Source organism: Hypanus sabinus, chromosome 1 (assembly GCF_030144855.1).
Source record: "Hypanus sabinus isolate sHypSab1 chromosome 1, sHypSab1.hap1, whole genome shotgun sequence".
In the NCBI taxonomy this organism is placed as follows: domain Eukaryota; kingdom Metazoa; phylum Chordata; class Chondrichthyes; order Myliobatiformes; family Dasyatidae; genus Hypanus; species Hypanus sabinus.
This window is the reverse complement of record NC_082706.1, coordinates 6377912-6395221: the sequence shown is the minus strand read 5'-3', so window position 1 is coordinate 6395221 and position 17310 is coordinate 6377912. Positions and strand designations below refer to the sequence as shown.

General features: G+C 43.3%; 1 protein-coding gene across 2 annotated transcripts in view; it reads left to right on the top strand.

Annotated features, from left to right (window-relative positions):
* tia1 (TIA1 cytotoxic granule-associated RNA binding protein) overlaps positions 1 to 17310 on the top strand; it is a 71170-nt gene that overhangs the window by 12917 nt on the left and 40943 nt on the right. For both annotated transcript variants that reach the window (XM_059963342.1, XM_059963336.1), the window contains exon 2: positions 9560 to 9656. In XM_059963342.1, coding sequence (XP_059819325.1) covers positions 9560 to 9656 — 97 coding nt within the window. The remainder of the gene's footprint in view (positions 1 to 9559; positions 9657 to 17310) is intronic.

Sequence of the window (17310 nt, the reverse complement as noted above, 5' to 3'; positions counted from 1 at the left end):
TCACCACTGGCCAACCCCGCCCCGTCGTCCCGGCAGCCTGGCGGTGGCACATTTTCAACTCCATTCACAACTTAGTGCACCCCTCCAACAGGAAAACCGTCCGGATGATAGCCAACAGGTTTGTTTGGCACGGACTCCGCAAGCAGGTCAGTGAATGGGCCAGAACGTGCATGTACTGCCAAACAGCCAAGGTGCAGTGGCACACCAAAGCTTTGCCAAAGCAGTTCCACCCCAACCACCGGCGTTTCGACCACATTCATGTGGATATCGTGGGCCCCCTGCCAGGGTCACGAGGAGCGCTGCACCTCCTGACTATCGTGGACCGGTTCACAAGATGGCCAGAGGCAGTCCCACTCAACGACACCACCTCCGAATCTTGCGCCCGGGCACTTATTGCCACCTGGGTATCTCACTTTGGTGTACCGGCCCACATTACCTCTGACAGAGGCGCCCAGTTCACCTCCAGTCTAGTCAGCTATGGCCAGCCTTTTGGGGACACAGCTGCACCACACAACTGCCTACCACCCACAGTCGAACGGACTAGTGGAGCGTTTCCACTGTCACCTGAAGTCAGCTCTCATGGCCCGCCTCAAACGGCCTAACCGGGTGGACGAGCTCCCCGGTTCCTGCTCGGAATCCACATGGCGCCCAAAGAGGATCTTCACACCTCGTCGGCTGAGTTGGTGTACGGCACACCCCTGGTCGTTCCAGGAGAGTTCATACTAGCCCCAAAGGGGCAAGAGGAAGAACCCGCAGCAGTCCTAGGCAGACTACGTGAGAGGCTCGGTAACCTGGCCCCCATACCCACTTCGCAACATGGGCAGAACCCGACCTGTGTACCCAAAGACCTGCAAAACTGTTAAGTTCGTTTTTGTATGGCGGGGCGGACATCAGGCACCACTACAGCGGCCCTACGAGGGGCAGTTTACGGTGATCAGAAACAGCGGGTCCACATTCGTGCTGGACATTGGGGGGAAAGAGGAGGTTTTCACGGTGCACCGACTCAAACCGGCCCATGTGGACGGCGCAGCCGGTCGAGATTCAGGCACCGTGGCGCAGAGGCAGGCCTCCCAAACAGAGTCTGACCCAGACTGTGGACATTGGTGGGTGTATTGCCAGTTCTGGGGGGGGGGGGTGTTATGTGGCGACCCACTTTCCAGTGCACTCAAACCGGCTCACAAAGCGGCGCGCGCTGGCATTCAGGCAGGTCCCAAAGAGGGCACCAAGCCTGCTTCACCAGCAAGGTGAATACGTACCTCCTACAGCATTCCCGCCCTGGGAGGGCGGGATCAGGAAGGCTTTAAAGCGAGGCCGTGAAGTTTGAATAAACCTCTTTTGTAACTGCAGCTCACCAACTCCGTGTCATTATTGCAGCGCTGTGTGTAGCACACAACTACAAATCTTCGAAAACAGAGTTCCAGTTAGATTATTGGAAATCACTTGAAGTTGGTTACTTGTTTTGAGAGCTGAATGTCAGTTGGATTGCTGCTTTTGCAGTTGATCATTATCTGCTCTTGTATGCAGTGATAATTAGAAATGCTTTCTCACAAGTTGAATTCCCAATCACTATAAAACAGTTAGTTATATTTGAAAAAGGCAAGTTAAATTGTTAGAATGAAATTGAGACTTTCTAAAATATACTGTAAATTAATTTTGTCTTTAGTAAAACAAAAACAGACTGCCTGCACCCAGATCAGAAATGGTCTACTTATGAATGGCATGCTCATTCCTGTACTCACTGGAATTAATAAGAATCTTGGGGATGGGGGGGGGGAGATCTTATTGAAACCTACCGAATGTTGAAAGGTCTAGATAGGGTGGGTGTGGAGAAGATGTTTCTTCTGGTGGGGTATCCAGAACTAGAGGGCGCACTCTCAAAATTTGACCTTTTAGAACAGGTAAGAAAGAATTATTTTAGCCAGAGAGTAGTGAATCTGTGGAATGGCCACAGACAGTGGTGGAGACCAAGTCCTTGTGTATGTTTAAGGTGGAAGTTGATAGTTTCCTGATCAGTCAGGGCATCAAATCTTGCGGTCTTAAAGATGAGTGCCCATGATATTCTTGTTCAAAAATCCAACATACTTCATTTCTGAAAACTGCACAACTAATTTACTTTCAGTAATTGAGCTTGCTTAAAAGTTGTGCATTTTTCCCATTAATTATGATACTATGGAGAAGTGGTTACCATGTTAAGTGATTTTAATGTGTTTTCTGACTGAAACAAAATTTTTTTTGACATCTGTAAAATGGAACTGTTTATATTTTATGTAGGAAAAAAAAACACTGTTGCAGACCCTTCCAACGCAATGAGCCCGCACAACCTAATTAACCTACTAACCTGTGCATCTTTGGAATGTGGGTGGAAACCAGAGCACCCAGAGGAAACCCAAGTGATCACGAGGGGAATGTACCCTGCACTTTGAATAATAATTCATTGTTGTAAAGATGATTATTGGATAAGATCTGTCTTTGAAAATTATGCAAGGAACTTCCATGCTACTTGAAAATCGTAACTACTTTCACCAAAACTCATTGAGTAAATGTAACAGTTATTCAGTTTGCTTGACAAATCTTCAGTCTATGCAGTTAGATGATGTCGCATAATTGCAGCATTCAGAGCACAAAGATTGTCTTGTGGATGTAGGGGTGGAGTAACATTCAGAGATTTTTGCTCCAAATTGCTGTCCTGGGATTTGGATGGAAAGTAAAGGAATGTATGCCAGGTGAGAACATAATCAGATCCCTGGAGACAAATAATGTGCCAGAACAAATTATTCAAGCTCACATGAAAAGTACTGGAAGATTGCCACCAGTCATAGAACCATATTTTAGCATGACTGCTTCATGAGGGCAGAAAAGAAATCATTCTATAATTTGATGTTTCTCAGTTTTTTTTTTTGCTAATGACTGTTTTCCTTATTTGAAAAATATATTTTATTCATAACATGGAGATGAAATATAATCAGTGCATTTATTTTCACTGTATTCTAACATCAAATCAATATATTCTCTCTTGCTAAGTTCATGCCGCTGGTGTTTCCTCCCAGAAATATTTGTGAAGCTGTTGCACTGCACTCAGTCTCTTGGTGGCCAGTGGCAACAGGTACTTGGACTGTGGTCATTCTGCACAAAGCCTCTATAGTGGGTGAATGGAGTTTCATTGTGCCCTTCAGCACATACTCCTGCACCATGGAATGTACTGGTTAGCAGCTTTCACTAATGGATGTCTCTTTAGATTGGAAGACCAACAAGTTTCGGTCAGAGCAAAATGCATCCTCTGAGTTGTCTTCCAACAGAAGTTGATAATTGTTTCAGAATATATAATAGCTAGTGTTTCAGAGTCATGTGTTACGCGGTGCCTGGGATGAACCTAAAGATGAACCATTGATTGTATTATTTTCCAGACCATGGCAAATGCACATACCAAGAAGATGTGAATGATTTTCTCATCTACTTTGCAACCATTCTTGTGGACATTGTCCGGTGAGAGTGAGACTTCGGCTGTGCATGAAGGACCTAGTTGGGTGGGGGGGTGTGCACACATTCTCAGCCAGGCAAGCAAAGTCTGAGAGACAAGAGAGTGCAGATGCTGGAATCTGGAACAAATGGTGGAACTCATTCAGTTAGGCAGCATCTATGGAGGCAAAGGATTGTTGATGTTTTGGGTCAAGACACTGAATCAGTTTGAGAGTGAAGGTGGTCTCTCTAAGGGGGTGAGGAATGGTGAGGCAAGAGCTAGCAAATGAGATTTTGCAAGATGAGAACTACTGTAGGCTGGTCTTACAGAATCATGGCTCCAGGACAACATCCATGCACCATCAATCATTCATTTCTTTTGTAACTGTATGTTTTTCTGCTATCATAATTATATGCGCTGTGTATGACTGTTCTGTGATTTGCACCTTGGCCTCAAATACAGCCTTTCGTTTGGCTGTATTTGTGTGTAACAATCTGTAGAAGTTTTTGAGTTGGGTGAAAAACCAGATCTCAAACTCCTGATGAAATATGACCGCTGTCTAGTTGCCCTTATAGCTGCATCAATATTTGAGATTTCTGGAGACCTCATTGGTGCATAGAGAAGCACTTGTTGTTGCAGCACTGTCATGTTATTGAGAAGCAGTGCTATAGTTACTAAACCACATTGGTACAAAACAATGAAAGAGCACAATAGTTTTCAGTCTTGAGTCTGTCCAGAATTTAGGTCCTCTTTAGTATCTTCAATTGTTACTTGATGGAAGCATTATAAGCCAGATATTTTGGATTCCCTTGCCCCCTTCACCCTAGAGATATTAATCCACAGTGGCTCATGAATATTAAAGTGAAATCTGCCTTTTTTTTACCTTGGATGTGTGAGCGGAACCCCACCTTCCATCTGTTGTATTAGAGACATGCCTTAATCCAGAAACTGGTTTATTATCACTGATATATACCATGAAATTTGTTGTTTGGCAGCAGTACAGTGCAAGACATAAAATTATGTTACAAAAATAAAGAAATAGTGCAAAAGAGGAATAGCAAGATAGCGTTAATGAACCATGATGATGAAGGGACATCCTAATACAGTTCTAGTACATAAGAACTTAAGGTCTTGACTGTCTTAAAGAGTAATTTGCAGTAGTTAACAGTACCCTAGCAGAGCTTAGCCAGTCTTTTATTATACTTTATGTATCAGTCTTTTCAATTTGTTTATCTACCTTCAAAAATGTGCGTGCATGCATCTCTTGATCTCCTTCGTCACTGTACTTTTCACTTTAACATTAAAAGTGGAGACGGATGATATTCATGTTGCCTTTTTGCTTGTTTTCTACCAAAATCTATAATTTCACAAAGAGTAGTATAATATTGGTGATCACAAGTCAGTTAGTAGTCTAGATTAAATGACGTAAGGACATTGGTTGAGATGGTTTCCTAAGTGATTTAGCAGAATGCCTCATCCAGATCTTTCATACAAGTGCCATGATTGGTGAGGAAGAACTCTCCCTTCAGATTAGCCTACTGGATGCACAGAATGCACCTTTTACAACAGCTACGTTGAATTGAGACAGAGCCCATCTCCCTAGGGAATGCATCTTGGTGAAGAAGGCCAAGGGAATGATGCAGAGACAGTTGCGTAATTCTGACAGTTGTGTAACACAGGAACCTCATCAGTAGTTCATATCAGGTTAGCTGAGTTCAGTTTTTAAGAAATCTGAAGTACAAAGCTCATATCATTAAGGGTGAGTGTAAAATGGCTGGATTATCTTTCTGATTAATTTATTGTACAGAAAGTTGGTTGTGTGGAGAAAAAGCCTATTGCTAGTGGTGGCATAAGGGCTTGTGTTATTACTGTAATCTGACAATGAAGGAAAGATCTGAGTTTTTTTCTCTGTACCTAGTTTGTATTTATTCAAAACATTGGATATAATATCCTTAAAATTCCTTTGCAAAATAACAGATTAGCACTTAACAATGTTTATAAAAAGCAATAAAAAGAAAATATCATATGGATGTTTTATTGGCCTTTTTGAAAGAACACGAACTTTGGATATTTAATTGCTTTCTGAGGCTGTATTTTCATATGGACTCTTGAAATTTTAATATACCCTTAGTTACCTAGAGAGCCTTAAGTATGATTTATGCATTGTTTACAGTGGGTTTTTTAAAATTAGTTAAAACGAATTTATGTTATAACCATTTTCCAGATTTCCATGTTTAAATAATATGTTTATTGGGTGTCAGGGTGGAGATGCATCACTACCAAAGGGAGGTGTAAGGCATTCCTTCCCTCTGCTTAGCCCCCCCCCCCCCAAAACCCCCTGGATCAGGGTCATGTGAAGCCAAGGGAGCAGGTCATATGAGAGCTGGGACATATCACGTCTTGGTTATGAGACCACTGATGCCATGCACACACCTCTGAAGAGTGTTTATGACTGTCGTCACCCGTCTTGTAAAGACACTGCCCAGAAGAAGGCAATGGCAAACCACTTATGTAGAAAATGTTGCCAAAAACAATCGTAGTGATGGATAGACCATGATAGCCCACATCATTCAGCACAGCACATAATGATGAATATGTTTATGCTGAAAATATTAATACTGTAAGGTCAGTTGCTCCTAATGTTCAGTGATTTCAGGTACCATAGTGATATATTTGATGTTAGTGCACCAAGATCCAGTTTAGATCATGTTAATTTTGAATAAATTATACTAAAAAACAAAACTGTCTGAAAGAAGGATAAGAATAAATCTTTTTGTCAAGCCCATATCTATCTGGCCATAATGCTTCCATCATTTTTTAAATATGGGAATTTGTTGGACTTCATATTCTTCATTTTAGTTATTTTTAGGATATAAAAGATGCTATGATTTATAAAACTTCAACCATTGAGAAGTCCACATAAACTAAAGCTAGGAAGCACGCTTGTCTAGTTTTTACAAGAGTTCAGCCCAAAGCATTAACTTTTCTAACATTAACTAATCTAACTATTCAAGTTAGATCGATAATTTTCCATTTCCCTACTTTCTGTTTGTTGTATATAGACATCTATAGCACATTACAGATGTATAGCAATTTGTTCCCTGATGGATTTTCTACTAATTGATTTTGTGTTCCTGTTTTTATGTATTCTAACAGCATTTAAAATGTGTGTTTTTTCTTTGTTTTTCTCCCTCCAGTGTTTAGTTTTTGAAGAGATTGTTGTTATCCTTTACATTTAAACATTTCCACATGATGTTTCAAAAGATTTTACTAATATTTATAACAAGAGAAACTCTGTAGATACTGGAAATTCAAGCAACACACATAAAATGCTGGAGGAACTCAGCAAGCCAGGCAGCATCTATGGAAAAGAGAAAATAGTTGACATTTTGGGCTCTGAGACACTCTTGATGAAAGGTCAGCTGTTCACTCTTTTCCATAAATGTTCCAGCATTTTGTGTGTGTTTCCTAATATTTATGTTCTGTGTATTGCACTGTAGTTTTCAGCTGTTTTTCTGATGTTACATACCCCGTAACTGGGGGTCTAACCAGCAGAGAAAGAAGAATTCATTGGAGTCTGGTGGTACTATACTAAAGGTGTTTATTAATTAAAAAGTAAGCAAAACCATATCAATAATGCAAATATGCATATAAAACAAGTTAGCAGTAATAAACCTAAAAGTGTAGGAATAATAATAATCAATAATAAACAAGCTCTATCGATGTCTAGGGGTAAATAAATTGTCATAGAAAAGTATAAAGTTCAGTTCAGTTCATGAGTGCTGATATAGTTATGGTTGTTGTAATCGTTGGAGAGAGAGATGTAACCGCTACTGTAAGGCAAACCTTCCTTTGCTTTCTTAATCCGTCGTATTGGTATGGTCATTCAGTTATGACCTCTCTGTCCTTCTGCTAGACCGTTCTTCTGTGGTGGTCTCGTCACTCTGGCATGAGTGGACACACAAACACAAGCCCCCATCGGCCCTGCTTTTACACTGATAGCCTTACTGACTGACCTCCTGGTTCGGTCTTTGAAGTCCCCCACCTTTCTTGTAGGTTCCAACACTCAATCAGTGTCCACAGGCGTGTCTGGAGGGTGTCTCTCCAGACCTGTCTTTTTATCCCTACTAACGGGGACTCAGCTATCCATCACTCCTGAATGACTTTGTCCATCAAATAAGGCCATTCCTTCAGTCCACTGAGGAATGTTTATGAGCAAACTATTGTCCTTGTAACGAAACAGTAAATAATTCAAAAAGGAGTCACAATACGGTTAATCAGCAATTTCCCCCTCTTTCTTATCTGTCGCCGATGTTCTTGCCTGTTTTTCCGTCTCTCTTTCTCATGGTCAGCATAGCAACTGTAATAGTTTGTGGTTCTCAGGAGGGGAATGGTTAACTCTGTACCCCATTGTCCATCAGGTCTATTCATCACTCAACACTGAATTCTTTAAATTGTTTTGTTTTAAAATTCTTTTGGATAATCTATTCAGGGTGTAGTAAACTTGAACTACATAATCAAATGAATTTCACATAATCTTCACCAAAACCTGACTTTTAATGAAACTATGAAAGTCAGTTTCTGGGAATGCTGGCAAAGCTATCAGCCGGAACTGACGTTTTAGTATTTTTTTACATAAACACTTCCTCTGTGTAGGACTATTGATTATTTAATAATCACACTTAAACATCTCTCTCCAAATGTTATTTCTAATGCTTTTCATGTCCAAATTCAACTCAAGTTTATTGTCATTTATTGTTGGAGGTATTGTGGATAGTGTGGAGGGCTGTCAGAGGTTATAGCGGGACGTTGATAGGATGCAAAACCAGGCTGAGAAGTGGCAGATGGAGTTCAATCCAGATAAGTGTGAGGTGGTTCATTTTGGTAGGTCAAATATGATGGCAGAATATAGTATTAATGGTAAGACTCTTGGCAGTGTGGAGGATCAGAGGGATCTTGGGGTCTGAGTCCATATGATGCTCAAAGCAGCTGTGCAGGTTGACTCTGTGGTTAAGAAGGCATACAGTGTATTGGCCTTCATCAATCGTGGGATTGAGTTTAGGAGCCGAGAGGTAATGTTGCAGCTTTATAGGACCCTGGTCAGACCCCACTTTAGAGTACTGTGCTCAGTTCTGGTCGCCTCACTACAGGAAGGATGTGGAAGCCATAGAAAGGATGCAGAGGAGATTTACAAGGATGTTGCCTGGATTGGGGAGCATGCCTTATGAAAATAGGTGGAGTGAACTTGACCTTTTCTCCTTAGAGCGATGGAGGATGAGAGGTGACCTTATAGAGTTGTATAACATGATGAGACTATCCACATTAATCGTGTGGAAAGTCAGAGGCGTTTTCCCAGGGCTTAAATGGTTGCCACAAGAGGACACAGGTTTAAGGTGCTGGGGAGTAGGTATAGAGGAGATGTAAGGGGTAATAAGTTCTTTACTTAGAGAGTGCTGAGTGTGTGGAATGGGCTACCGGTGACAGTGGTGGAGGGGGATACGATAGACTTTTTAAGAGACTTTTAGATAGGTACATGGAGCTTCGTAAAATAGAGGGCTGTGGGTAAGCCTAGTAAATTAAATTCTAAGGTAGGGACATGTTTGGCACAACTTTGTGGGCTGAAGGGCCTGTATTGTGCTGTAGGTTTTCTATGTCTGTGTTTCTATATACATGTATACAGTCAAATGAGACGATGTTTCTCCAGACCACGGTTTAAAACGCACATATAACACAATAACTTATGAAGGTAAGAATTAAATCTGCAAACGAATCACACATAAAGTAAAATGCATAAATCAAATATTGTAGGATACAGTAAAATGTTCTGAATGCAATCTGAATCTATTACTACCTTAAGCCAATAATTTTTATTTTAAAGGAAAAGTTGGTTTTAAAGTAGTAACTTTCATTTTCAAATGATATTTGTTCTTTGTTTTAAAATAAATTCTTTGCCATTATTATCAGGATCAGTATTGGAGTAGACACACTTTAAGGACAGTAGGGTTTGTAAACAGTTGTAATATGAATTAGTTGCAGGTTTCTTTGGTAATTTTCAGATTTCTTACCCGCCTATATGGTTATGTTTTATTTTTGTTTTGATAGATATGTGGGAAATCTCTCCAGGGATGTGACGGAAGCCCTAATTCTTCAACTTTTCAGTCAGATTGGACCATGCAAAAGCTGCAAAATGATTGTTGAGGTATGTTGGCCATGCTGCTTAAAAAATCTTTGATTAATAATTGTTAGACAAATCCAAATTTGAGACTACACGAAAAGTGTTGTTTAAAAAAAAATCATTATATGCTTCCATAATGTGGAGTTGCTGTGACTCCTGCCCAGGAGAGGTTCCAACTCGGGCTGCAGGACATCCAGCCTGCTGCAGGAACCCTGAGGTCTGGGAGTTGGAGGAGGTTCTCAGTGTGGGAAGGCGAGTGGGGGTACTGGGATTATGGGGGTTTGTCTCAGGTAGGGAGGATGATGAAGAAGGCTCATGGCACACTTTGTTGGTCAGGGCACTGAGTACAGGTGTTATGACCACACGTTATTGGTGTAAGTTTTGATAAGATTGCACTTGGACTTTTGTGTGCAGTAATGGTTTTCATGTCACAGAAAGTATGTGATTAAGCTGGGGGGGGGGGGGGGGCGGTACTGAAAGATTCATAAGACATTTGCAATCAAATTCATAGGAATTTGAAATGCTGTAGCTGTCTTCCCTTGATAAAGGAGGCAGAGGGACAATATTTTTCCCAATGTAGGTGAGTTTAATACTGGAAGGCAAAAGTTTAAGGTGACGGGAGAGATTTAAAGGACACATAATGGCATGTTCAGTACTCAGTAGGCGGTGAGTATATGGAACTAGCTTCCTGTGGTGAACACAGGTACAGTAATAGTATTCTGGACAGGAATGGTTAAAAGGGACATGGGTCTAAGACAAGGATTAGCTTGGGTAGGTATCTGGGTCAGCATCAATGAGTTGGGCTGCAGAGTTTGTTTTTGTGTTGAAGACTATGAATCTATGAATTTCTCAGGAATTTCTTTCCTAGTTTTCAGCACTGCGGGTGTTGCAAGAGAATGGTACAACAGAATCGCTTGACAGTAGAGTTTAATATTTTTGTAATTTCCAAACTTACACAATTTGCTTCAGAAAAGTTTAGTGTCTTGAGGGAAGAATTATAACTCAAAGTTTGCTGTGGAATTACTTAGAGCAGTGTAAAAATTGAAATTTTGCACAAAACCCTTTTCCTTTATCTGTAGCTGATAAAGAGGAGTGAATCATTAATGGTTTCTATGTCTATTACATTGGCATCATTTATTTATCTTTCAATTTTGTGATTGCTGAGGGTCCATGTGCAGTTGGCTTACAATTGATCCTTGGCCTGTCCTGGAGACTAATCTTCATTAGGTCAACCATTGGTTTCCGAAAAATAAATCTGCTTCTCTGAGTTAGTAGAAAGAAGTTGGGCACAGATCCTTTCCAATAACTTCTACTGAATGTGTCTAGTTTTGGCACAAAACACAGGACTGTGTTGATCCTTGCAGTCAGACAAGATGACACTTAAATTTCCACACTTATAGCAGAAATACAGATATTTGAAAGTGCATTTAGGTCCTGCAAAACATTTTTGAATTTGAGAGGAAGAAAGATGAATTTAGTTAACTGCTAGAGAATCCAAGATCAATTTACATGATACTAGTTTTGTTGTACCACTTTAAATGAAAGCACTTTAACAGGTTGTTCAGGTTTTTCTACCCGTTTACTTCAAAAGTCTTACAGAGAATCAGAATCATTCGGGTTTAATATCACTGGCATATGTTGTGAATTATTTTTGCAGGACCGGTATATTGCAATCATAATAATAAAAGCTATAATTTTCAATAAGTATGTATAAAATTAAATATGTATAAAAAGATAGGGAGAAATACCGAGGTTGTATTCGTGGGTTTATTGTCCATTCAGAACTCTGATTTTGGAAGGAAAGAAGTTGTTCCTGAAACACTTGAGTGTGTGTCTTCTGCACCTCTTCCTTGATAGTAGCTATGAGAAGACATGTCTGGGTGATAGGGTCTTTAACAGATGCTGCCTTTTTGAGACATCACCTTTTCAAGGTGTCCTGGATGCTGGGGGAGGTAGTGCCCATGATGGAGCTAGCTGAGCTTACAACTTTCAGCACCTTTTTCCAATCCTGTGCAGTGGCCTCTTAATAGTAGATTATGATGCAGCCAGTTAGAATGCTCTTCGTGGTACATCTGTAGAAATTTGCAAGTGTCTTTGACATACCAATTTTCCTCAAACCCCTAATGAAATATAGCTGTTATCCTGCCTTTGTAATTGCATCGATATGTTGGGCCCAGGATTTGCATATTGTCACATTAGGATTACAGCAGATCCAATCTCATTGGCTCAGATATGTTGATACCAGGAACTTGAAACTGCTTGACCCTTCCTCTTCTGAGCCCTTGATGAGTACTAGTGTTGACTTCCCTCTCCTGAAATTCATTGGTCTTACTGGTGTTGAAATCAAGGTTGTTGCTACGACACCACTCAACCATCTGATCTGTTTTGCTGCTATATGCCTCCTCATCACCATATGAAATTCTGCCAACAATAGTTGTGTCACCAGCAAATTTATAGATGTATAGATTTATAAGCTGTATCTAGCCACGCGATTGTGGGTATAGAAGGAGTAGAGCAGTGACTTAAGCACGCATCCTTGAGGTGCACCCTTGTTAATTGTCAGCAAGGAGGAGATGTTATCTCCAATCTGCACTAAGGATCCAGTTACAGAGGGAGGTACAGAGGCTCAGGTTTTGGAGCTTATTGATAAAAACAGAGCATGTGATTGTGTTGAACACTGAGCTATAGTCAGTAAACACCAGCATGATGTAGGCATTTCTGTTGTCTAGGTCAGGGGTCAGCAACCTTTACCACTGAAAGAGCCACTTGGACCCGTTTCCCACAGAAAAGAAAACACTGGGAGCCGCAAAACCCGTTTGACATTTAAAATGAAATAACACTGCATACAACGTTTTTTTTGCCTTTATGCTATGTATAAACAAACTATAATGTGTTGCATTTATGAAATTGATGAACTCCTGCAGAGAAAACGAAATTACATTTCTGCATGCAACAAAAACATTTTGAACTCCGAAAAAAAGACGTTGGGTTGAAGGTTACTTTTAAGTAAAATACTCAACGTCTATTTGAGTCCTTCTTGTATTTATGAAAAACGCCAAACTTAAATTTGCCGCCAGCAGCAAACCAAAAATAACATCAGCCAGCTGTCAGCCTGAAAAATAAAAGGACTATTTCACTGAACAATGAAAAAATATGAATATACATAAAATAATAGGCAATTAAAATATTTATCATACTTGGTTAATGGGATTTCTGCTCCTGGACCTCAGCGCACAGCGTCTGCACATCAGGGCTGTATGACGTCACCTTCATCTTTACACAGGATCGCAAGCTGTCATCTGTGAGGCGTGCGCGATGTTTGTTTTTAATAAAGTTCATGTTGGAGAACACCTGCTCACATACATATGTGGATCCAAAGATCGACAGGACTCCAAGCGCATACTTTTTCATGTTTACATAAATGTCGGGCATAGCATTCCATGTTTCGAACACAAGTTTGTCCGGTTTTGGAAGGTTTTCAATATCACTCCATTTGTGATTCTGAGCAAGAACGGCCTTCTGACGGGCAACATCTTCAAGGTCTGCTGTCAAGCGTCTAAACTTGGACACCCATATGTCTTTGTCGGCTATGTCGGCCAGTTCCATCTCAAGATCAGGTTGACTCACACCTGCCAATGCAGTCGTATTCAGTAGGGAAAGATCGATGCTTAAGGGAGTGACCGGGAAGGATAATGTGTTTTTTTCCTCTCTGAACTCACAGAAGCGTTTCCCAAACGATGTTTGCATTGCGATGATTGCAGAATGTAAATACTCCGAAATTATCATGTCGTGACCTTGTTTGAACTCTCTCAAATTGGGGAAGTGAGACAAAGTGCCTTTCTGTAAATCTCTGGCAAGCACTGTCAACTTGCGCTCAAATGCCAAAACATCCTCCAACATGTGCAGGGCTGTGCGTCCTTTCCCCTGAAGAGCTGTGTTCAGCGTGTTCAGGTGCGCTGTCATGTCTACCATGAAGTGTAGCTTTTCCAGCCACTCTGGCTGTTCCAGCTCAGGAAAGGTGAGCCCTTTGCTGCCCAGGAAAGTTTTCACTTCTTCCAGACACGCGACAAAGCGTTTCAGCACCTCCCCTTTGGACAGCCATCGGACTTTGTTGTGCAGCAGGAGATCAGAATATGCACTTTCCATCTCGTCCAGTAACAAACGGAATTGACGGTGATTTAAACTTTTTGCCATTATTTTATTGACAATCTGAATGACAACATCCATTACTTCTGTGCATTCCGGAGGAAATGTTTGAGCGCACAGTGCCTCTTGGTGCAAGATGCAGTGAAAAGTCAGCAGCTTTCTGTCCAGCGACTTCTGCAGTAAAGCCACAAATCCCTTGTGCGTTCCCGTCATATTCGGAGCCCCATCAGTAGCTACTGACACCAGATGGGTGGTCTTTATTCCTTTGGCTCTTAAACAATTCAAGACAGCCTCACAGATGTCCTCCCCCCGTGTTTGGTCTTTTAGAGGTATCAACTCAATCAGTTCTTCCTGTGGCCCGGCAGAGTTTACATACCGGCAGAACAACGCTATTTGTTCAATATCACCTTTGTCTTTAGACTCGTCACAGGCAATCGAGTAGGCCACAGCTGAATTGATGTCTTTAATTTGCTGTCTTGTGATGTCTTCTGCCATTTTTATGGTTCTGTCTTTGACAGTCTTTGCAGAGAGGGGCATATCCCTGATTTTCTGCACAATTTCACTCTTGTTTTTAAAGTCCGTGAATAGATGTTCTGAAATCTTAATGAAAGATTCTTTTATATATTCACCATCTGTAAACTGCTTCCCCTGCCTGACTATTTCCTGAGCGGCAATATAACTGGCGTATGTCGTTGATTTTCCAGACTTCATCCATTTCTGGAAATGATTTTTGCTCAGATCAACCTTCCGCATCAGTTCCGAAACGGCTTTTTTTCTCTCATCTCCATCCGGATATTTTTGAGCAAAGGCTGCGTGTTTACTCTGGAAATGCCTTGCGACATTTGACTTTTTGTTGTTTGCTAGTTTCTCATTGCATATTAAGCATACCGGTAAACCAGTCTCGTCAACAGTGAAAGCAAATGAGTCTGTCCACGTATCATTAAACGTTCTGTTTTCTTCAGTCACTTTTCTTTTTTTAGAATTCTCCATAGTTGGCTTACCTTGGATCGAAAAATTAAAGAAATCGCGCACTGGCGGGTGTCAGGTATTGGCAGTGGTGACGTATATTAATAGCGATAAAAACACGTTGTAGCGGTGTGCTCACGCAGTCAGTAAACTGCAGTCAAATAACTTTATTCGAACTAAACAGCCTTGCTTTTAAGCCTCCCTCAACCCAGCCCCCATGGACGCAGATGCTGCAAAAGACGCGTACTCACAAACCCCCGTAGGCTATCTCCCTTAGCCGGAATGCTGGCTAATTGTGAGCCGTTTCGGATGTGCCAGGAAATGTGTCGCCACACTTAGATTGTACAAGATCACCATAATCTTCAAATTTAGAATTACATTTCAAAAGCTAACAAACTAACATAAAATACATTTTAATTAAATACTGACCAATTATTTCCCAAAGCCACAGGGAGCCGCAGCACAGAGGTGAAAGAGCCACAAATGGCTCGGGAGCCGCAGGTTGCCGACCCCCGGTCTAGGTGATCCAAAGTCAAATGGAGAGCCTGTAGCAGTGTGCTACATGCAGCGCTAAAATTACGACACGGAGTCGGTAACTGCAGTCGAAGGAAAAACTTTATTCGAAATCTTCAGCCTCACTTTTAAGCCTCCCTCAACCTGCCCTCGTGGCGCAGAGGCTCCAAAGCTCTGTGCTCACAAACCCCCGTAGGCTATCTAATCCTGAGCCGGTTCGGAAGTGCCAGGAAATGGGTCACCACATAACCCTCCCCCCCCCCCCAGAACCAGCGATACACCCCCAATGTCCACAGTCTGGGCCGGAACCTGCTTGGGAGGTCGGCCTCTGCGCCGAGGTGCCGGAAACTCGGCTGGTTGCGCCAGGTCCACATGGGCCGCTTTGAGGCGGTCCACCGTGAAAACCTCCTTTTTCCCCCCAACGTCCAGCACGAACGTGGACCCGTTGTTCTGGAGCACCATAAACGGCACCTCGTATGGCCGCTGCAGCGGTGGCCGATGCCCGCCCCTTCGTACAAACACAAACTTACAGTTCTGCAGGTCGGGTTCCGCCCGTGCTGTGAAGTGGGTGTGGGGGCCAGGTTACCGAGCTTCTCGCGTAGTCTGCCCAGGACTGCTGCGGGATCTTCCTCTTGCCCCCGTGGGGCTGGTAGGAACTCCCCAGGGACGACCAGGGGCGCGCTGTATACCAACTCAGCCGACGAGGTGTGCAGGTCGTCCTTGGGCGCTGTGCGGATGCCGAGTAGGACCCAGGGAAGCTCGTCCGCCCAGTTGGCTCCTCGCAGGCGGGCCATGAGAGCCGACTTCAGGTGACGGTGGAAACGCTCCACTAGCCCGTTCGACTGTGGGTGGTAGGCGGTTGTGTGGTGCAGCTGAGTCCCCAAAAGGCTGGCCATAGCTGACCACAGGCTGGAGGTGAACTGGGCGCCTCTGTCGGAGGTAATGTGGGCTGGTACACCAAAGTGAGATATCCAGGTGGTGATCAGGGCTCGGGCGCAAGATTCGGAGGTGGTGTCGGTGAGAGGAGGTGCCGCGCTCTGCGCGACACTAGCAGGAGGCCCGTGATATCCACATGAATGTGGTCGAAATGCCGGTGGGGGGGATGGAACTGCTGCGGTGGGGCTTTGGTGTGCCGCTGCACCTTGGCCGTCTGGCAGTGCATGCACGTTTTGGCCCATTCACTGACCTGTTTGCGGAGTCCGTGCCAAACGAACCTGCTGGAAACCATCCAGACAGTCGTCCGGATGGAGGGATGCGCCAAGTTATGAATGGAGTCGAAAACACGGCACCGCCAGGCTGTTGGGACGGCGGGACGGGGCTGGCTGGTGGCGACGGCACAGAGTAGGGTCCTCTCACCCGGGCCCAGGGGGAGGTCCTGGAGCTGCAAACCGGAGACTGCGGTTCTGTAACTCGGAATCTCCTCATCTGCCTGCTGTGCCTCTGCCAGTGCCTCAAAGTCTACCCCTTGGGAAAGGGCATGAACGGTAGGGCGAGAGAGCGCATCAGCCACGACATTGTCCTTACCCGAGACGTGCCGGACATCCGTTGTGTATTCAGAGATGTAGGACAGGTGGCGTTGCTGGCGGGACGACCAGGGGTCGGATGCTTTTGTAAACGCAAAGGTAAGCGGTTTGTGGTCCGTGAACGCGGTGAAGTGCCGACCTTCTAGGAAGTACCTGAAATGCCAGATTGCCAGGTAGAGCGCCAACAGTTCCCGGTCAAAAGCACTGTATTTGAGCTTGGGTGGCCGCAGTTGTTTGCTGAAAAACGCCAGGGGTTGCCAGCGACCTGCAATGAGTTGCTCCAGCACCCCACCAACTGCCGTGTTAGATGCGTCCACTGTGAGGGCGGTAGGGGCGTCCATTCTGGGATGTACTAGCATTGCGGCGTTCGCCAAAGCTTCCTTCGTTTGAACGAAAGCGGCGGCGGACTCCTCGTCCCAGGTAATGTCCTTGCTCGGACCTGACATCAGGGCGAACAGGGGGCGCATGATCCGGGCAGCTGAAGGGAGGAAGCGGTGGTAGAAATTGACCATACCTACGAATTCCTGAAG